The sequence below is a fragment of the Benincasa hispida genome, chromosome 12 (assembly GCF_027475165.1).
Source record: "Benincasa hispida cultivar pf3 chromosome 12, pf3_genome.v1.1, whole genome shotgun sequence".
Lineage (NCBI taxonomy): Eukaryota > Viridiplantae > Streptophyta > Magnoliopsida > Cucurbitales > Cucurbitaceae > Benincasa > Benincasa hispida.
This window is the reverse complement of record NC_143489.1, coordinates 6,845,408-6,868,276: the sequence shown is the minus strand read 5'-3', so window position 1 is coordinate 6,868,276 and position 22,869 is coordinate 6,845,408. Positions and strand designations below refer to the sequence as shown.

Here is a 22,869-nt window from a genome sequence, read left to right as displayed (position 1 = left end):
CTGTAAAAATACCATAGAGTTGGAAACTAATTCCTCAGCATCGCTCAACTTTCTTTGTTTAGAATTGCACGTTCCAGGAATCACCTCTAAGGCTTGTTTCAGCCATTTGACACCTTCCACCAATAAGCTCCACATAACACCAGAGGCATATAAACAAGAATCATCCTCTTCAACCCTCATCAAGCTCTCAACATCCTGCCACAATATTATAGCCTTTTCAGTCAAATGGACTGTAAGTCCAATCTAACGCTCCTTACCTCAACATACATAGAAGTGTTCTATCAAAAAGAAAAGCAAATCCAAAATCATTTAAAAAAAAAAAAAAAAGAGAGAAAAGGAATAGCATACTTTCGACGAACTTTCAAGTCTACCTGATAAGAAGGAATACCATGGCAAAGAGAAAGAACTTTATTGCACCACATGAGTGTAGAACTAGCACTTTGAAGTCTGGAAATCTCACGGAAGTCATAACCAAGAGATATACCGGCTGTAATAATGGTATTGATTCTATCAACTAATTGTTCAATCTTAGGAATAAGACAATTGCTCAGCGCATCCCCTATATCATCTGCATTCAAAAGATTATCAATATCTTGCAATAAAGAGTTCGCTTCATCTTTCCAATTCTCGCATTTTCTCAGAACCTCAGCAAGCACTCTGCTTTCTTCCAAAGTGACCTTATGGAGTTTTGACTGAGAAACCAACTCCTGCAAAATTGGAGTGTGTTAAATATCAAAGTCCAGGCTCCAGGTACAATACAAATATAGATGACAAAAACCTTTAATGTTTCAATTTTCAGCTGCGATCTTGGTGCAGATGACGTAGGGAGAACAGACTCTAAGAAAGGTTTTGAAATATTTAGCCAGGACATGGCCGATGATACTTCATTCTTGACACCATGAAGAGAAGGTAGAATAACGCATAAATCTTCAGAAGTCCTAAAACATGCACAGAATTCAAACTTGTGATAGTCTGCACAAGAATATCACACCAAAAGAGTTTTTGTTTATTATTATTGTTTATGTAGCGAAAGACGGGAAACCTTATAATCTCTTCAAAATCAGATAACTGGGCCCCATGTGCTAGAAAATCCATAGCTCTCTTCTCCCAACTCATTGCTGAGCCGAGAACTCCATGAATATCAGCAAACAATTTTTCCTTATCAATTTCTAATCTGGAGAAGAGAGAACTCAAGAATTTACAATCATATATGGATAACAACGTGTTATGTTATTGATTAAAAGAATGTATACTACAATACACGTACTCTACAGCCTCCTCCATCAATTTCTGCATGAATTCCATAGTAACCTTTGTATTGCGTAACTGCATCAAAGTCGATTCATGAGGAAACATAACTTCAAGAAAATGATTGTAAAATTGAAGAGAAGACCTGTAAATGATTTTAAACAACCTAAACACAGACAATTACATTCCAAACATTTAAAGAGGAACACTGAATCACCTTTTGAGCTTTTTCCCTGACAGAAGCCTTCTTCAACTCAACCTCAACTATAGGTACATCATCAACTGTCTCAGCCCACCCCCAAAAGTCCATGAAACAAAAGATAAACTACATTAGCATTAGGCTTAAAATTATAAAATGGATGGTTTCCCTCACAGAAAGATAGCATGGATATAAAAGAATTAGCACGTGAACAAACCTTTAATTTTCAATGATAATCCATCTCTTAGAATGCAATTTAATTCTTCTATTACATTCTGTTGATCCTCCCGTTCATGAACATTAATCATAACAGCATTAAGACGAGCCTTCCATGTAACAACATCATCATGATACTGTCTTATAAGCTTCAGTTCAGGTATATTAACAGCAAAATCGTTAGATTCTTGAAGGAATAGTTCGACAGTCTGCAAGACATAATTCAGGGATATTTATGTCTTGGATTACCAAATATCAAATTGAGGGGAAAAGGGAACGACAATTAGCAAACATAACCTTCAAGTTCATGGGACCATTCATAATTTCTGAACATCTAGAACGATGTCGTTCAGCCTGCCTTGTTAAATCCAGCACCATTTCTGTCTCTGGAAGCTGGATTCCGAGTTCCAAGATCTACTTGACATGAAACCAGGAATTTAGATAAATACAATTTGCTGATATATATGGATACATATGATACCCATCAAAATCAAGAGCATACAAATTTATGTAATAGACTAACAAATGGTCAAATAACCTTAGACTTCAACTTGTAAAGAATCTCAAGCTCAAAAGCAGCAGGCTGTTTCTCCAAAATTTCTCTGACGCTTTCTATGCAAGACTAATATATCACAATTGAAGCATATTAGAACATAAATGAGTGGAGACAAAAGTTAAATCCTAAAAATAAAGTTTATCTTGATATTTGATAATACTCAAAAGCAAAGTTGCAACAAAAAAAGGAGACCCGGAAAAACTATTGAACCTTTGTTACCAAAAGATTTTAATAGGAAACAACTGATGAGGGTTATAACCAATTACGTTTTTAAATTGAAAGGAAAAATGTATTTCCTGAAAATTTGCCTTCGATTTTTTCAGTTGTTCAGGTTGTTTAAAACCGTCTCAGTTTGTTCCCATTCTCACTTGCCAAAGTAGAGTGTCCTCTATAAACAATATTCACATACTTAAATATCTTAGACAAAGAATAGATGTATTGAACATATAGAAAAATATGCAAGGAAATGGTACCAAAAGATAATAGGAGCACCTTCGCTATTGATATGTTTTCTGATAACTTCTCACTTTCTTCTATATGGATTGGAAAGGCACACACTCTTGAGTACAAAATTTCCCATTCAGAAACCTGAAGTGAGAGTTTCTAAAATAAGGATCATTAATTTTATGGGGTAAAAAGGGCATAACATTGGGATAACCAAACCAAAATAGAAAGAAGCTACATGAACAATTTAAAAATGCACGTGTTAAAGAATAGAGGACACCAAGCAAAGAAGCCAAAAAAGTAGTTACATCAGGGCATGTTGATAAGGCATTATCAATATCTTGTATCAAAATCTTTGCTTCTTCACTATAATCCTGTAAGGTAATAAGATTTTATGACAAAATTAGCAATTAGCAGATGGGGCCACATAAGAATAAACTAACAAGTCTGGCAATATTGTACCAACCTTCAACTTAAGATACCCAGGATGGTTACATGATATTGGGGGCAGACTCAACAAATTGTTTACATGATCCAAGCAAATTTTCTCTAAACGTCCATAATGATCACATGACCATGCTTCAATTTTAGAAAGGGAATCTCCAATGCCTTGAAGCCACTTTTGAGTTTCATCCAAGTTTCTTACAACATCACGGACCTATTATATAATCCAATAAAGACAAATGTAAATTACTACCATATACTGCATGCAAGTCTGAGAAAATGACAACCATGAAGGACTTCACATACGTGATCCATGTCATGACCAGCCCAAAGAAATTGCTCGGCTTCTCTCAAAGCCTTAACACATGCCTCATTTGAGAATGGATCTTGAAGAACCTTACTTGAATGCAGTAACCATTTTTCTGCAAGTTGAGACAGCGTGACACGACCACCTTTCACCTACATGCATCAAGTATTTCGACAGATGACCAAGATAGTTCATTCACGGATCATGCCTCAATTTCCTTTATTCAAAACAATTCACTACGGCCTCTAAATAAACTGATTTTAGCACATTATAGGTCAGAGAATGAATGTTAACTTATCTCACAGTTTTAAGAAGTCCATAATCCTGTACTTTATTAATATAATTATATTATAAAACGTAAAACAACAACAATGGAAGGGAGAAAAACCAATTATAATTAAGCTACTCTCAAACTCATTTTTTTCTCTTGAAGACGAGGATCATAACTTCATGAGTCCATACCACTGATCCACTCAAGGTTCAAGCAGATATTTTACCTTTGCTTATGTATAGAGAGAGAGTGTAAGAAACTAAGCTTTCATTGAGAAAAGTATGCCTAAGTTTTTTTATTTCATTATAATCCATCGAGTACGAGTGAAGTATGTATGAAGACTTGTATCTATTAATTAACATAACATGTCCAGATATTGAAAGATAGACAATCAAACCTATTTCTCAATCCAATACAAGCCCAAAGAGACCCCATATGGTTGAAACAAATTCAAATGCTTCAACCTTGGAGCAGGACTAATAGTTCAATCCTTTGAGGTTCAACCTTTGCATGAATAAGAAGACAAAGATGAAAGAGAGGATGGACTAAAAAACTAACATTTAGTTTTTGAAGAATAACAAAAGGTTTCAAGTCTATCACCATCCTTCTTTAATCCTTCTTCTATCCTTTCCAAAAAGCTTCATCAGGTAACCACCACGTCCCAACTCCAACATAGGTTTCCCAATTTTCTAGCCCATACTTCGACATATTACCACTGATGCTACCCCCACATTTTTTTTAATTAGAAACTGATGCGATTGATTCTTAGTAGTCTAGAGTGTGTAAGAAGACTGCAAAGAATCGAGACCACATTTATGGAATTTATGCTTTGCTACAGTGATTTGGGATAGATTTCTAAAGTTTTCCTGAATTCAGCTAGCTCAAAGTAGGCCGTGCAAGGGTATGATGGAGGAAGTGGTATTTCCCCCACCCTCACGATACAGGTCTGTTACTTTGGGAAGCGGTGTTCTTTGCAGCTTACAGTAATTTTTTGGTTTTTCTCTTTGTTTTGTTCTTTTCCTTTTAAAAATAATAGTAAAATCTTCAACACCTACAACACCCCCCCCACACCCCCCCCCCCCCCCCCAAAAAAAAAGACAACTTGAAGGACTTACTTTCAATCAAGAAAAGGCCTTCAACCGTATTTAAAGTACCCATATTTTGTTACTTATAAAAAAATAGCATTACTAAAATTGCTAAAACATTGAAACTAAACACATGAAGATGAGAGAGGGGAATCAAGGATGAAAGGGAAGGGCACCATGTCTCCTAAAGCACTCACAAATATGTAGCAATTTGGAAATAAAATAATGGAACACTTGAACCTTTTTTGTCAAAGTACATCGTTCAGTGTAGCATAAGCCAGCTTGTCGCAAATCCTTTCTTTCAGTTGTATTCCCAGAACCACATCTATCAATTATACCAATCAAATCATGTAGTTCAGCAAGTGTATAACGATACAGAAGGTGCCGCCTGCTGTACTTGCATTCACAAAGGTGTTGCCAGTGCTGCCAGAAGGTAAGAAACATATCAACATAGGCACAAGATCCTATACACATCAATCGCAACATTTCTCCATGCGAAGTAAAAATACTAAAATTTAGACAGTATAACATAAACATTTTCAGATAGAACACAATATTGAAGAAACTGAATTTCCTAACTTTGAAATTGAGGATGCCGACTGTAGGGTGTCGTCCTATTTGGCCATTTGAAGTCACTTGAACTTGCAGTAAATAACAAGTTCAAAATACTACTATTTTCCTACCATTTTATCTTTTTGCAATGAGGGAAATTCAACTATTTCTTCATAATCAACACAATGTTACAGCCCTAGGTTTAAAGAGAAAGGGATGAATAAGTATGGAAACTTTGCTAATAGTAATAAAGATAAGGGAAAAGAAAAATATAATAATCTAACTTGGAAGGAAACAACTAAAAAAGGCAAATTTACAAAGGTATAATAAAGATAAAGGAACTGAAATTCGGTTGTTTTCTTGGGTCAAGTAAGACTCCTTGACTAAGCTTTTAGGCTAGTCATTTTCAATGATTTTCAGTGAGCATAGATTTCAAAAGACGCCTAAAGCGCAAGAGACCCTCCAAAAAATAAAATTCTCTAGTAAAACTTAAATGAGGAGCCCATTGGTCCACGCACCTCCAAACATACAAAAGCAGATCTCCTACAACGGCAACCTATAGCTGAAAGATAAAGGTACTTCTTACATATAACGCATGTTGGATCCTGTAACAACACCACCAAAAAATCTATCAGAAACAAGCTTCTTAAGATAGTGACACAAGTATGAGATCATGATATGATACCTCCTCGGTACTAATATATTCCGGACACTTTCGAGGAGGCAACGGAGAAGATCTGATTACACCATTTTTCCAAAGTTGTTCTCTCCAACTTTTCTCCTTAGAATAAATCCTAAGTAACTCTTTCTTCAGGTAAGGAGAAACTCGGTTACTGCAGTCCATCTGCAAAAAATTGAGACAATGAAACAGAATCCACAACACTAAGCTTCAACCTCACAAGCAATGATATTGATGGCTAAGAAGTTCAGAAATATCAATTAAGGACGTCCAAAAATGCAGCTGTCACAAAAAGATCATGCAACCAGTTTAAGGGGAAAAAATAGCACCTCGCTCATGCACAATAAATTCCATCCCCAAAATAGTAAAGATGATTTAAGAATTTGAAGAAGAAAAAAATAAAGACAAGAAATGAATAATTAATGATAGTATTGAGTTTGTGCGTAAAAATGATCTGACAAAAAGGTTTGTTACTTGAAATTATTGAAAGAAACCAAAAATTCAGAGAACCGGTACTCCTTAACCCTTCCACAATAATACACTAAAGTGAGAGACGTGCATAGCCTATTGTCCCATCATTGTAAATCTCTAGGCCAGCACGGCTGCACTTGTTCTATTAGACCCTAATCTTTCCTCCCTATATTTTCCTACAGCCAAAGAATTTGGAAGAGGGAGGTTCAAGAAGAATTGAAGTTCTAAAAGTGAAAAAAAAAAACTAGTGTTGACTCTTTCTTTTAATTGGTGTGCTCTATATAATTGACAATAGGGAACTTAAAGGCCACCACTATATACATTGCAAATGCATTTTTGGATGGTTTGGAAAGATTTCGCGCCATTCCATTTAGGATTAGGAATAGGCGTAATCGGACCTGTTTTTTGTCATTTTCTGTTCAGTGATGAAATTCAGGATTCTCTGGGGTTTTCGTGAACATAACTGAGCAATTTTTCTTCCATGGTATTAGAGAGACAAAAGGGGGCAAAAACCAAGGTCTCATTTCTTTTAAAAACAGAAACAAGACTTTTCAACGAATAAACCAAGGTCTCTGGATAGAAGGTAGAAGACTAGCATCACAGCACTGTGTCTCAAGCCATGTTAAGGTCTTCCTTTTATATTTGTAGTCTCGGGCCCCACCCACTACTTCACAAGAAGAATTTGTAATAGTCCAACTTCTTTCACTAAAGTTTTCACTTCAAGATTCTAACCAAGACATTTGACCAATCCCATCTACCCTTGCCTCTAGACTCAACCAAATGGGCTTCATTTTAAGAGCAAGCCTTGCATCATGTTCTTAACTACGCACAAAAAGCCTAGGGTGTAATCTTTCATCTCCTAGATTATCACAAAACAGTGATATAACTACAATTTCAGATTCTCTAATATATATTTTATTAGTAGGTCAAATTATTAGGTTAGATCTTTCAATTAAATCAATAAATTTCAGATTCTCTAATATAATTTTATTAGTAGGTCAAATTATTAGGTTAGATCTTTCAATTGAATCAATTATTCCTTACATATAGTATATTGACAGAGAATTTCACGAGTACCTAGAAAACTTAATTTGAAGAAAAATTAAAAATAATTAAATAATTAAATGTCCAAAGCTTTTCAACCTTTGCTATCACACAGATAAGCTCCTCGTGAGAAAAAACAGCAGGTTTGTGATAAAGCTGATACAATTCTTCTCCAAACCCACCATAAGGCATCCAGTCAGCGGGAGCAAAATTTACGGCCTCAGCACAATTTAATCCTGAAGGGACAGTTAACAAAACCTAAAATTAGTTGCTAAACTAATCATCAGATTGTCTTCGTTAATTAAATCAAACTAGATGAGCATACCAAGATTAAAACCGCCATGGAAAGATCTAGGGAAGGTCACAACAAAATTTCCGGGCTCCTGGTAATGCAAGTCAGTCATTTTAAAATGACGTAAAAGAAAAGGACTGAATATATGAAAAGGCGATTAAGAAGACAGAAGAATAAAACCATATCAAATAAATGAAACAAATGCAAGAACAATTCTACTTTAAATGTGTAGATGCATGAGCTATAAACTGCCTCCTTTCATTTCATACTTGTTGTACAGTATAAACGGGAACGCCATTTTCTTGTAAGACGGATGGATTCAGCATGGTGACGAGTTGAAAAAGCAAATCAGGTTGTGTATCAAAAAGATCAGGAAGGCTATTCCGCATAACCTACAATCATGTGAAGAATGTTGGTTAATTTCACATACATCTCAATTGATAAGAAATAGAAATCCTAATTATGGAGCAAGATGATTAGCATTTCCTTTTTAACTTTTAAAAGGATTAACAAAGCGACTCTCATAACAGGAAAGAGATGCAGGTTCATAGTGAGAATACGAGACACAAATGAGGAAACTGTACGTAGAGAAAAGATACTGTAAACCGCCTTTATTTCCCTAACGATATACAACCATCATTTTTTTTTTATTTTCTTTGAAATAGGAAACGGGAAGATTCATTGATATAAAAAATGGAGACTAAAGCTCAAAATTACAAACATCCACCAAGAAAAATATATACAATCATCATTCTAAACAGTGTAGAAAATTAGTGAACCAAACATTACACAGATCCGATTAATATTTCATAAATAGATGACATATAAATCAATATGAAATATTAACTTGAAGAAATACAGAAGACATCATGCAGATACTAAAAAAATCATGACGACAATTGATACTCAAGTCTACTGCAAAGTTCCAGCATACTAGGGGATAGAAGAAAATAAAGACAAGATTAATAAACAAACAAGCAGTATTAAGGGGAAAAACTATGTGGTATCTATTCCATTACATGCCTGCAAAAAGAGGATAACCGGACAACAAAATCTAGAAGGATTTAAATCTAAGAGAATATAACTATTACCTTCTCAAAAGCAGTAGCTTCACTACCAGGTACACTATACCAGCATTTTGGGTCACCCCTGAAAAGTCAAAAGTGGGAAATATATCTCCAATAAACAATAGCCTAAAAACTTCCTAATCACATATAGAATGCATACAGTGATACAGTACATTGAAACAAAGTATCTACCAGCTGGAGGACTAAAACTTCCAGTTCAAACAATGACCCAGATAATAAATGCAGAAAGGACAAAATAGAATCGTACAAACATGAAAATTGTTTTTTCAAGGTAAAAGAAGCCAAGTTTTTATCAAGATAAAATAAAATAATACAAGGTGAGTACGAAAAAAGGAGAGAGAGACTCAAGAAAAGCCCAACTAACCTAAAAAGGAGTTCCAGTTGAGCAAGTTAAGGCCTAAAGGACAATTATATAAATCTTTACACACAGAGACCTAAAGAGAGAGAGACTCAAGAAAAGCCCAACTAACCTAAAAAGGAGTTCCAGTTGAGCAAGTTAAGGCCTAAAGGACAATTATATAAATCTTTACACACAGAGACCTAAAGAGAGGCATGAGATACAACAAGGGACCACACTTTCCTCGCAGGTCTTCAACCCCTCTAAAAACCATATTGTTTCTTCTCCTCAGAGATTTGACAAAAATGGCACAAAGACGAGCAAACCACAACCGACAACCCTTTTCACAAACCCGGGGGAAACCTTCCAAACAAAATGTGAACATCTTGAAGAAGCCACTCCACAATGGTCAAATATAATCCGAAGACCATAAGAGATGATCCAGGTCCTCGGCCTCTTCTTGGCAAAGGATACAACACCAAAGCCCAATCAACTTGGGCGAAAACTTTCAAACACAATCCAAAGTATTAACACTGTCATGGAGGACCTGTAACATTCCTCGAAATTTTAATATTCCAAAGCAAGGATAAGATGGAAGAACTCAAAGAATAGGAATAACTCACTCGACAACAAAAGAATGAGCAAAAGGAAAACCTATCTGAAGGACCGGGACTCCGTAAACGGCAATCTCTCCTCCCCCAAAATAGTAAAATCGCCGATTAAAGCAAGATGTGGAAAAATATAATTAGCCTCCATGTCGAAAAGGGGCAAGCTAAGACCAAGGGAGATAGACAAAGAGCTTCCAAAAGACAAGAGGATAGAAGCCATGAAGTAAAATTTCAAGTTAGAAAAATGGTAAAGACAAAGAAACAAAGAGTAGAGAGGCTATGCCCCCCAACCACTTATCTTCCCAAAGTAAGTTAGAAAAATGGTAAAGACAAAGAAACAAAGCGTTTCAGCTCTCCATTTTCAAAGTAATCGGCCCAAAGGTGACCCCGCCTTTATTCATGGCTAGAAGTTCGGCAAACTCGGCATCTGGACATTTCAAGAGGGCTTTATCAGGGTAGAAGGGGTTTATAACAAAAGAGCGTTGGGTTTGGAGTTGGAGCACATCTAGGATTCTACTCCAATCGTTGTGGAAGTCTCGTTTAGTGACAATCAAGGTGTCATCTCAGCAGATTTTCCTCACCTCCTTCCTCGACGAGGTCGTCTTCGCTTCTCTTTTCAAACATGGAGGCTCGAGGCCAAGATACAAAATGCTCAGGGGTGGGCATCGAGGAGCAGAGGCATGGGGCTTTAACGCAGCAGCGTAGGAGTAGTCTCTTTTTCTAATTTCTACAATCATTGCAACCAATCGAGTTTTCCTTTCCATTCAGGAAGTCTATCAGTAGATTTCTAAACCAATCCCAACCTTTGAAATCCTCCTCATACGGGACAACAAGGTTTCCTTTTTTGCTCGAGTTTAGAACTTTAGTAATTTCCAGGAAGTTGCCTCTCTTATTTATTGTTTTCTTTTTTGTATTCAGATAAAGCCATCATTACAGAAAGATTTTTCTGAAGAATTTTTGGGGCTTTGGGACTTGAAAGACTTCCTCCCGTGCATCTATCAATCACACTATAATACTTCCTCTCCCGTGATCAAGAATGCTTTGTTTCAATGTGTTCCTGTCAAGCGGACTGCTCTTTCTCTGCTCTGTCTATCAAACTCACAGGTGAAGATCTTGTTCTCTATCTTCTGGGAAAGACGCCTTGAGGCTGTCATCGCAAAATTACAACCTTTCTCGCACAGCCGCTATCGTCATTCAACTTCCATCCGGTATGAAAGAAATTTTTTGATGAAGCTCGTCCACTTTCCTTCGAGTTTCAGATATTGAGTATAACTTCAAACCTTTTATTTCCTTACATTTAGCATTCCATATTTAGTGGTTAATGCAATGAAGAGAAGGGAACCAGGAAAAGGTGTTCGAGTTGACGATTTTCAAGTGGCCTCTTTACAATTTTGATCTTAAATGGGACTATTTTGGCTGTCTAAAGATCATAATACCTGGCTTGCTGTGATTCTAATGCAAGGTTGGATTATTGCATTTAGTATATACCGTGACTTATCCTTTCTCCTGTTGTTGTTGCAGCTGCAGATATTGGAGTGAATATGATCCCATCTTTGCAGTCTAGGTGGAAGTCAAGGGAAGCTCTGATGAGCCAGCCAATGGCGGTGGCGGGGGCGGAGCGATGTCAGGTGGATTAGAACATCAAGTTGTTGGGATGACTGAGTATCCACAAAGAGGACAAGTTGAGTTGGAGATGAGCCAGTGGTTCATACACTCAATATGAAACACATGTTTTTTATGAATTTTGAAGCATTGATCCCAATACCTGAGACCAACATATCATGAGCATCACAGCCTTATTATTAGAACATTCCAGGAAATGCCGAATTGTAGGAAAAATGAACAATCCAGAAAGCATGTTTGGAGATAAGTAAATAACAATAGCCACAATGAAGAAGGAAGGCCATCTCATCTACCAATAAACAATGAACACGCTGAGAAAAGAAAAGGGACCCATTAAATGTAGCTTTCCATGGGTTTTCTAGTAACGCTCCTAAAAAAAAAAAAAGTCCATGTCTCAATTTTGCAATTTGCCGATGACACACTTATCTTTTGCAAATATGATGATGCTATGCTAGATTCTCTTCGGGCCACACTTGACCTTTGTGAATGGTGTTCTGGTCAGAAAATTAATTGGGAGAAATCATCTCTTTGTGGTATAAATATAGACCTTGACATGCTGAATAAGAGGGCAGCCAAGTTCAAGAACAGTTTCCCCTAGTCTATCTCCGTCTTCCATTGGGGGGTTATCGAAAAAGACAGTTTTCTGGCAGCCAGTTATTGATAAACTTCAAGGCACTCTAGACAAATGGAGAAGATACAACATTTTAAGAGGAGGAAAAGCAACTCTTTGTAAGTCAATTCTTTCGAACCTCCCCACTTACTATATGTCTTCCTTCTTGATACCAAAAAAAGTGGTATCCATCTTAGAAAAAATATTGAGGAATTTCTTTTGGGAAGGCCACAAAAGGGGGTAAACTAAATCATTTAGCCAAATGGGAACATGTGGCTAAATCTCATGAAGAAGGTGGCCTTGGTTTGGGAGGCTCGAAAGAGAAAAATCTTGCTCTTTTAGCAAAATGGGGCTGGAGATTCCAGCATGAAAGCTCTCCCTTTGGTGCAAAGTAGTCAAAAGTATTCATGGCAGTAACAGATTTGGGAGTCACACATCTAGTAAGGCAGGGAGCAGTCTTAGAAGCCCCTGGGTCAGCATTTCAAGGGCTTGGTTGAAAGTGGAAAATCTGTCGGTTTTTGTTTTAGGCAATGGACTTAAAATTGCTTTCTGGTTAAATGCTTGGCTTGACAATCCCCCCTTATTGTCTAGATTCTCCAGCTTATTCAGATTGTCCACTCAACCAAACGGTTCTGTGTCGGAGCATTGGGATCACAGCACCAACTCTTGGAGCATCTCTTTTAGAAGACATTTAAAAGATGAAGAGATTACTGAATTTCAAGATTTGTTAAGCCTCATCTCTAACCTAAAGGTGCAAGATTGCCCTGACTCAAAGGTTTGGTCTCTGGAATCCAATGGAGTTTTCTCGATTAAATCCTTAACCAATTATCTTCGCAAAGCCCCTTGAATTGATCCCCTCCTAAGTGAAGCTCTTTGGAAATCAAAAAGTCCGAGGAGAATAAATATAGTCCTTTGGATAATGGTTTTTGGAGCCCTAAACTGCTCAAACGTGCTGCAAAAGAAGCTTGTCTCCCACTACATCTCTCCCAATATATGCGCTTTGTGTAAAAAGAATGGGGAAGACCTCCAGCACCTTTTTTTCGACTGCCTTTATGCACAAAGCTGCTGGTTTTCGCTCTTCAATGTCTTTAACTTGAGCTGGACCTTTGGAGTAGACTTTAGTCTAAATGTACAGCAACTGTTGATAGGTCCTGTTCTCAAGAAAACTCATAAAATTTTGTGGGTCAACGCCGTAAAGACTGTGTTAGCTAAATTGTGGTTTGAGCGGATTCAAAGAGTCTTCCAAGACAAGGAAACCCCATGGTTCTCAAGATATGAAGCAACAAAGCTGAAAGCCTCTCTTTGGTGCTCCCTCTCAAGCCCCTTTGCAGCATACTCTAGTTAGGAAATTAGTCTAAATTGGCATTCATTCCTTTCTCTGGCATTCCAAGAAGTTCACACTTCTTGGAAATTTTAGTTCTCTTTGTTGTGATTGTTCTTTTTCCCTTAATTTTCCAGCCGGTTTTTCCTTTCTCGCTTTTAGAATTGTATCCCTTTGTATTGCTTTAATTTAGAGGATTTTCTAGTGTTCAGATGTGATGATGGGTGCTAAGGGGGTGTCAACCTAGTTAAGATGCCCGAGTGCACCTGCTAATCCTTTTTGATTTCCTTGTAATTTGAGCATTAGTCTCACTTCATTTTCTTAATGAATAAAGAGACTTGTTTCCTTTTAAAAAAAAAAGCTACTTCAAAAATCATTCAAAGGAATAGAGTCCATATTTACTCATAGTAACCTTGTGTCATAAGTTGTCAGACTCTCAAGGAAAGCATCATAACCACTTAGCTAACAAGGCCTCGTTTGCACCCTAAGATTCCTATAACCGGCCCCAAGCCCCAAAAGCATGGAAAATATAGAGTATTATGGAAAGAATACTAAGAACATACCATGACAACAAAACATGTTCTTCTCCAATGATGGAGAAATAAGCAACCGAATACAAGCATTGCCCCGTAATAGAAAGCACATTTCTTTTTTCCTTTCTTTGTATTTTTTAGTACAACAATTTCAAGAGTGGAAGATCGAATCATTGACCTTTTTAATATTATTAGTGTCTTATCCATTGAGCTATGCTCATATTGGCAACAAAAAGTTCATTTCTACAACATTATAAGTCCGTGGGTTAAAATAAACAATAATATAACCCTGAATCACCTTCTCTGTAAGTGTCAGTTTGCGAGATCGGTGTGGAATTGTTATTTTAGGAGTTTGATTTTTTGCTTGCTCGCAACAGGAACATTCGTTTGATGATCGGGGAGTCCCTTCTCGATCTGCCTTTCAAAGAGAAATGTCGTTTTTGTGGTTCGCAGGGGTGTGTGCTTTGATGTGGGATCTTTGGGGAGAAAGGAACAATAGAGTGTTTCGAAGTGTGGATAGGGATCCTTGTGAGGTTTGGTCCTTGATGAGGTTCCATATTTCTCTTTAGGCTTCAATTTCAAAAACTTTTTGTAATTATTCACTAGGAAATATCTTACTTAGTTGGAAACTATTTCTGGTGTTAACCAATGAAAGAAAACTCAAAAGGACTATTATGTATATTATTAATGAAGAACCCAGCCTCTTAATTTATAGACAAGGGCAGTTATATAGTTGGAACCGGTTACCAAGGTAGTTGGTTACAATTTAAAAAAAAAAAAAAAAAAAAAAAAAAAAAGACCAAGTGTACTAAACATAGGAAAAACAGATTAAGTGTATACATCATATTCCTTCCCCCAAAAAAAAACTCATCCTCGAGTTTGACAATAAGATAAAAGTATAAAAAAAAAAAACTATGTAAAGGATCAGTAGATGCACCCGAACATCTCAACTAGGTTACACCCCCTTAGCACCATCACCATATCCAAAATGGTGATCAAGTTGCTAACTGAAAATCATCCGGAGCTTGATATGGATGTAGGTTTGCAACATTGAAAACAAGGTTGATGTGTAGGACGAAAGGTAAATCCAATATGTAAGCATTCTGTTCAAATACTTTGATGACTTTGAAAGGGCAAGTTTTCTGTTTTTAGCTTGTTATAAGTCCCAACTGGAAATCTATTTTTGCGGAGATGAACCATCACCAAGTCGCCTTCTTTGAATTGCTGGATACGTCTATGTGCATCTGCTGCATTTTTGTATGAAGCATTTGATTTCTCTATGTTGGCTTGGACATCTTGATGGAGTCAAACTATCTTTTCAGCCATTTCTTCAGCATCATTGTTAAGATTAATAGAAGGAAGTTGAGCAAGATCAATAGTTAAAGCTGGTAGTTTTGTATAAACAATATCAAATGGACACTTTCCTGTAGATCGATACATCATGAAGTTGAATGCAAACTTGGCTTGGGCAAGGACTAAGTCCCACTGCTTTGGGTTTTCTCTACACAAACATCGGATTAAGTTTCCTAAGGTTTTGTTAGTAACCTAGGTTTGACCATCAGTTTGGGGGTGGTTGGTGGTGCTATATTTAAAAGAAGTATGGAATTTTCGCCATAGAGTCTTCCAAAAGTGACTAAGGAATTTGACATCTCTATCTGAAATAATTGTTTTAGGGATACCGTGTAGGCAAATTATTTCCTTAAAGAAAACGTTAGCTATGTGGACAGCATCATGAGATTTTTTACATGCGATGAAATGGCTCATTTTGCTGAACCTATCTACCACAACCATTACTAAATCATACCCATGTTGAGTTTTAGGAAGACCAAGGACAAAGTCCATGGATAAATCCGCCCAAATAGAAGTTGGAGTTGGTAGAGGAGTGTACAATCCTATATTAGTGGAAGTTCCTTTTGTTGTTTTGCAAATAAAACATCGTTTGACAAAGTTCTGTAATCTCTTTTTAATTGAGGATAGAAAAATGAGTAGAAACCAACTCCAATGTTTTTGAAATACCAAAGTGACCGGCTAGACCTCAGGAATGAAGGTCTTTTATTAAGGAATCCCAAAGAGAAGGTGGTATGCATAAGAAATCTCCCTTGAATAGAAAATTATCAAATATATGAAAGTCTCCGCATGGGATGTTATTAGAACATTTGTACCAGGGTCCTTCAAAATAAGGGTCAGTAGGATAAAGTTCTGAAATGTGTTGGAAGGCAATGACTTCACTTGCTAAAAGAGTTAGTAATTCATTCTTTTCAACTTAAAGCATCGGCAACTTTAGTCGAATAACAAAGTCAAATCGTTGAAGAAACACTAGCCAACAACATGCATTCTACTAATTTGTTTTTGAGATTGCAAGTACTTCAAAGAAAAGTGATTAGTGAGCAAAATAAATTCTTTATAAAGTAGGTAGTGTTCCCATTGCTTGAGTGCCCTAACAAGTGAATAGAATTCTTGCTCATAGGTACTCCAATTTTGTTTAGGTGGGCTGAGCTTCTCACTAAAATATTCAATGGGATGATTATTTTGAGACAAAACTGCTCCAATACCTACCCTACATGCATCAACAGATACTTGAAAAGGGATAGTAATGGCATGTTAATCTATTGGTAATCTAAGTATGGGGCTATGACACAAATAATGTTCGATTGTTTTAAAACTTTTCCCTTTTTCTTTTCCCCATATGAAATTGTTTTTTTCTAAGGCAATAAGTTAGAGGGGTTGTTATTGTACTGAAATTTTTAATGAACTTCCTATAGAAGGAAGCTAGGCCTAGGAAGGACTGGATTTGTTTGATTGATGTTGGTATAGGCCAATTAGAAATGGCTTCTACTTTCTGGGGGTCAACCTTAATTCCTTCGCATCCAATTATAAACCTAGAAAAGATATTTCATTAACAGCAAAGACACTTTTTAGGATTTATAACTAATTGATTTTTGGCTAGTGTAGAAAAAACTGTGTGTAAGGGTGTCATATGTTCTTCTTTAAGACTTACTAAAAACTAGTATATCATCGAAATAGAGAACGAAAAATTTATTAAGTTAGGGAAGAAAAACCTGGTTCATGAGGCGCATAAATGTACTTGGAGCATTGGAAAAACCAAATGGCATGACAAGCCATTCAAATAACCCCTCGTTTGTCTTGAAAGTTGCCTTCCATTCATCACCTAGTTTAATACGGATTTGATGATATCCACTTTGTAGATCTAACTTAGAAAAGGTGGTGGCACCGCCAAGTTGATCAAGTAAATCCCCGATCCAAGGAATTGGGAACCTATATTGATAGTAATCTTGTTGATGGCTCTAATGCCAACGCACATTCGCCAACTACCATCTTTTTTTGGGGTGAGGAGAGCAGGCACCGCACATGGGCTGATGCTCAGTTGGATGAATCCCTTATTTAATAGGTCTTGTATTTGTTCATATAAGATTTTATATTCAGCAAAACTCATTTTATAGTGAGGGAGATGTGGTAGGGAAGCTCCTGGAATGAAATCAATTTGGGTTGAATATCACGTAGGGGTGGTAGTGTAGATGGGGGTTCTAATATTTGGGAATTCTAAAAACAGCTTTTGTACTTGCGCAAGAAGTTCCTCTGTAGTAATATTGTTTTCTCTTCCGTAGCTAATAATCCCCATATGATGTCCTCCTTCTGTTTTAAAAATTGCTTCCCATTGAGATGCAAAATAGCTGTCCTTTCAGATCTTTGGATTCAATTGTTGAATTTGATGCCAAGAATGGAAGGATTTACAATTTTCCTCCCATGCCAAGAGAACTCAGATACATTTTCAGGCCCTTTGTGGGTGGCTTGTAAGTCATATTGCCAAGGTCTGCCGAGAAGAATGTGACAGACATCCATGTCCAAAACATGCACACAATTTAATCCTTATAGCTATTGCCAATAGAAAATTCAACTGTACAGGTGTGAGATACCCAAGCCTCGCCTCCTTTCTTGATCTAGCTAACTTTATATGGATTTGGATGTGGTTCCATCTTTAGATTCAATGCTTGGACGAGCTTCTTAGATACCACGTTTTCAGTGCTTCCACTATCTATGATGATATTGCATATTTTCCCCTTCACCGTACATTTAGTCTTGAATAAAGAATGTTGTTGGTTGTGAGTTTCTGACTTTGGTGCGAGTAGAATGCGTTGAAGAACACAACTTACTCTGTCCCCTTCATCTGACTCTAAAACGTCTGTTTGCCCATCTTCTTCAACTTTGGTTGTTTGTTCTTGGCAATCTTCGTCATCTAGAATGGCCATTGTTTTGCGCTCAGGGAAATTGTTAGATAGGTGACCAGACTTCCCACATCTAAAACATTTTCCAAGCGTGGGTCTGCCATATTGATTAGGCTGTTTTTAGTTGCTTCATTAGTTGTCCAATCTTTGTTGACTACTGTCTCATCCTTTTTCAACCATGGTATGTGGTCTTGCATATTATTGGTATGAGTTTTAGCCACTGGTGTGCCTCCTTTTCTAGCATTACTTGACGATGATTCCCATTGATTTCTTCTATTGGTCCTTCTTGATTGAGAGGCATTCAATTCCATAATTGTTTAAGCTAAAGAGATCACGTCCGTGAGGAAACCTAGATGCTAAATCTTTACCTTTTCCTTGATGTCCGCACGTAACCAACAAATCTAGCTATCAAATGTTGTTCACTTTCCGATAGGTTTGTTCTCGCCCCCAATCGGTGGAAGACTTCTGTATATTCAGCAACAGTTATTGAGCCTTTGATATTGATTGTATAGAGTTTGTTCATAATAGGTTGGCAAGAAACGATCTTTCATAAGGCGTTTCAATCTTTCCCAACTTATGATGGGGTTCTTTCCATTTCGGAACCGATTAACTTCTAATTGCTTCCACCATGCCGAAGCTCCCCCTCGAAACTTCAATGCTACAAGTTGTACCTTCTTGTGTTCAGGAGTGTTGGCATATTTAAAGAATCCTTCCACATTCTTGATCCATTCCAAGAATTCTTCAATATCCCTTTTTCCATTAAAAGTGGGGATGTCCAATTTTACTCTATATTCATTTGTCTCATTGTGCTGCTGCGCCCCCATTCGCCATCGTCCCAACTGATCTTCATTCTCCCTCTCCTCTTCACTCAAGACATCACTATCTTGTTGCTGTCTCCTTTGATAAATTTGCATTCTTGGAAATCTTGATTGATAGCAAGTAAATCTTAGACGTTTCTTGGTTGATTATATTGTCAGGCATTGATATTTTGTCTTTCTTGTGGTGGATTGTTGGGTCTTGGAAGGTCTTCTTAAAATTGCAGTGGCTGCTTTAAGGCCTGAACATCGTCGACGATCTCTTCCATCTTCAACGTCATTCTTTCCAACAATCGGTGGATACTATCAATGGATTCCTCGACTGACAGCATGCATCTTGTTAAGGACCTAGGTGATAGAGTGATGGATGTATCTGCCTCATTGTTTGTGGGCTCGAGATTATTGCCGTTGGTAGGCTTTTTCCCCACCATCAACTCCAAAGATCTTGGCTCTGATACCAAATTGGTGTAAACCAATGATGAAAACTCAAAAGAACTATTATGTATATTATTAATAAAGAACCCGGTCTCTTAATTTATAGGCAAGGCCAGTTATACAGCTAGAACCGATTACCTAGGTAGTTGGTTAAATAACATAAAATTTTAAAAAAATAGACTAAGTGTGCTAAACATAGAAAAAACAGACTAAGTGTATACATCACTTTCTCTAGTAGGGTTTTTCCTGTGGGCTTGGTTTTTTTGTATGTCCTTGTATTCTTTCATTTTTTTCTCAATAAATGCAGTTGTTTCTATCAAAAAATATATATATACGTCAAACTTCAATGCATTTGATAGGATTATAATATCAATGTTGATATCAATATCAAGACTGAATTCTTTGGTCTTTCCCTAACGACCCCTTCACTTTACTGAATTCATTGCTTTTTGGCCATCCGTTCAAAGCAAAAAGGGAGATCTTGTGGACATTCATCATTAAAGCCTTCCTTTGGCTCATATGGAATGAGTGGAACAACTGGATCTTTGAAGAAAAAGTGTCGAAATTCACACACTTCTTTAATCACCTCCTGTATATAGCTCTCACTTGGTGTAAATTCACCCCATACTTCTGTGATTACTGACTTACATCTCTTATTACACAATGGAATTCTATTATGTAATCTCTCATGGCCTTTGCGCCTTACTGTAATTTCATATATATATATATATATATATATATATATATACACTTTAATTTAAGGATATATTGATGGACAAATTGATAAAATATCAATATCAACAATAATTTTGTAAAAAAAAAAAATTATAAAAGCTAATTGCATTAATAATTAAGTTTTTCTTTTTTTACTATCAAACTAAGATTTAGTTATAAATATTGTTATTAGTATTTATATTCATATTGAGATTAATATATTATATTCTTTTATATTATATGGTTATTTATAGAAGATATCCTTAATATCAATGTCGAACCTTTCAAATTATGCATATATTAATGGACATATATTCATATCGATGGACATTTTAATGCTTATTTTGATCTATAATAAAATGCCACAAAAGCTATCAGTCTTCTTATGACATCTCCAAAAGAACCCAAGAAATCATGATAGTTAAGAAATAAAGGGTTGAAATGAAAGTGAATGTAAAATCGAAGTTACAGAAAACTTAGTCACGTGACTGTGAAAGATAAATGAAAATTTCCATATCCAGCAATAAGTTTTTTTTTTTTTTTCAAGAATAGAAAAATGCATGATAGAAGCCTTTCATTCCCAGATACATATCAAGAAAATTCAATGCATGCGATGACAGGCACATTGGTAAGTACACACTTAAGCATGACCAATGCGTCCTCACATACTCCATATTTTAACTAATGAAGGTAAGGTATATTACTTCTGCCCTGAAAATCAGGTATATTACTTCTGCCCTGAAAATTAAACTTGATTGCAGCTTATGTAATAGGAAAGTGTAAATAAAAGAAACGAACAGTGTTGGCAAGAATTGATCACTCAAATTGAAATTCTGCGCATATGAGGAAGGGAGGGAGAGGGGGCAAAAATAGTTACATACCAGTGTAGGTAATTCATTGAATAGAAACAGTGATCTTCAAAATGCCAGCAGAATGATGAAAATAGCATCCCTATATACAACCAGGGTACCATAACACCAGTAATATTGTGACGAATGGCTCTAAGCATGGACCCTTTCAATTTGGGCAAGTTATTGAGATTCCACGGACTATTGCAATATTCATCCCACACCTTAGCATCAATTGATTCTGGTCTCTGAACATTTTCACGAGGAAAGCCACTGCCATAAACCGATGTGTCCAAGTCACTGCCATATTTAACTTCAACCTCACCAAATGAACCTTCCACAATTTCCCAAAACTTCTTCTCAATTTGCATTCTAGAAGCAGACCCTGAGCCAAACCATTTCTTCTTGGCCCTATAATCCATACGCTTAAATGCTTCCAAAGAGAAGCATTTACCAGGCACAAATCCAAAACTGTCCTTCTCTGAATTCAAGCAATCTAAACAATACCAGTTCCCAGGTGGGACTTGCTTTAAGGGAGGTGAGAGACAATATATGTGCCACCCCTTGTCACACCTATCACATAGAAGCATCACTTCACCATGCAATCCACTTTTACATTGCTCACAAATCTGATCATTATTCTCTTCTTCTTTTAACTTTGCGACGCTGACTCTGCCATCGTCTGTGTTTGGCCGCCTCCTTTTAGAAGTTGAAAATTCAGCCAAGCATTCACTAAGCTTCTCATCTTGCATTTTCCTTTTTGAACTCTTCGTGACATCCTTATTCAATTTATTATAATAGTTCTCGTAATCATATAGATGTTCTCGGTACAATTGGCACAGCACATGCTTAGCACATTCCGAAATCTTCCTTGTTGATCTCACAAACCTAAAAACTTCACCCCACCTCTTCTCCTTAACAACTTTACCATACCCACCATAACGCTTCACTGCATTAAATAACTTGCACAAATCCAACTCCTCTCCCTCAAAAACCACCTTCTTTTTCATCTTTTTGCCAAAATGATCGTCCAAAAACCTATTATATTCAAGCTCAAAAGTCTCTGAATCACAGGCAGCAGGTCTAACCTGCAATTGATGAATAGCCTGAGTTTTTGTGGGAAATGTAAAAGAATCTAATCTTAATGCAAATGGAGGTTTCCAGTTCTTGGGAGGCACTATCCTACAAATCCCGTACGGTTCAGCCTCTGGTCTGATCTTATAAATATAATCCAATGGGTCTCTAAATTCATCTTCAGTTGGATGATACACAGGCCCAGATGGTATATTCAATGACGTTGATGAAAATACACTCAAATTCTGCCCTATTACCCCCTTTTCCACAGCTCTTGGTCTACCTTTCCCCATTAAAACTAACCACACTTGTATCAAAAGTTCTTCATATACACACGATCATGTATCTAAAGAAAAAACAAACATGAAAGACTTAGTTTAACACTTTTTGACATTGAAAAACACGAAGTTGTAAGGTTTCTTTACAGAAATAGTACCTTGGTTTTTGAGTATGTAAGACTTGCTCTGAGTTTTTGTTTTTCTCCTCTGTGTAAAGGGCAGATAGTTTCGTGGGAGATTTGGTTGAAGGGAAACCGAAAAGTGAAGGGTTTATAAAAGCTTTGCTGAAATTGCAATTTTAGGGTCTACACTTTACTAAATTACGAAAATAGCATTTCTTTTCTTTTCTTTTCTTTTCTTTTCTTTTTCTTCTTATTTAGTTTCTTTTTGGGCTTTATTTATTGGGCCGCGTATTTCATCATCTTTCACTGTGCTCGACCTCATGCGCGTGTTGGCAGGTACTTACACTCGCCTCGTTTTAATTCTCACTGCTGGTTGCCGTAGGATGGCGGCGCGTGATGAAATGTGCGTGA

General features: G+C 36.7%; 1 protein-coding gene across 1 annotated transcript in view; it reads right to left on the bottom strand.

Annotated features, from left to right (window-relative positions):
- LOC120092719 (transcription factor jumonji (jmjC) domain-containing protein) overlaps positions 1–22,621 on the bottom strand; it is a 32,800-nt gene extending 10,179 nt beyond the window's left edge. The window contains exons 1-22 of the mRNA XM_039050874.2: positions 22,495–22,621; positions 21,018–22,404; positions 8,900–8,957; positions 8,078–8,200; positions 7,842–7,899; positions 7,616–7,752; positions 6,008–6,166; positions 5,841–5,927; positions 5,011–5,193; positions 3,414–3,566; positions 3,130–3,321; positions 2,972–3,037; positions 2,712–2,807; positions 2,202–2,285; positions 1,961–2,077; positions 1,665–1,872; positions 1,466–1,530; positions 1,268–1,326; positions 1,043–1,174; positions 779–938; positions 372–707; positions 13–195 (exon numbers count right to left, since the gene is read on the bottom strand). Of these exons, the coding sequence (XP_038906802.1) occupies positions 13–195; positions 372–707; positions 779–938; positions 1,043–1,174; positions 1,268–1,326; positions 1,466–1,530; positions 1,665–1,872; positions 1,961–2,077; positions 2,202–2,285; positions 2,712–2,807; positions 2,972–3,037; positions 3,130–3,321; positions 3,414–3,566; positions 5,011–5,193; positions 5,841–5,927; positions 6,008–6,166; positions 7,616–7,752; positions 7,842–7,899; positions 8,078–8,200; positions 8,900–8,957; positions 21,018–22,351 (3,990 nt within the window). The 5' untranslated portion in view covers positions 22,352–22,404; positions 22,495–22,621. The remainder of the gene's footprint in view (positions 1–12; positions 196–371; positions 708–778; positions 939–1,042; positions 1,175–1,267; positions 1,327–1,465; positions 1,531–1,664; positions 1,873–1,960; positions 2,078–2,201; positions 2,286–2,711; positions 2,808–2,971; positions 3,038–3,129; positions 3,322–3,413; positions 3,567–5,010; positions 5,194–5,840; positions 5,928–6,007; positions 6,167–7,615; positions 7,753–7,841; positions 7,900–8,077; positions 8,201–8,899; positions 8,958–21,017; positions 22,405–22,494) is intronic.
- Between the last annotated feature and the right edge of the window lie 248 nt (positions 22,622–22,869).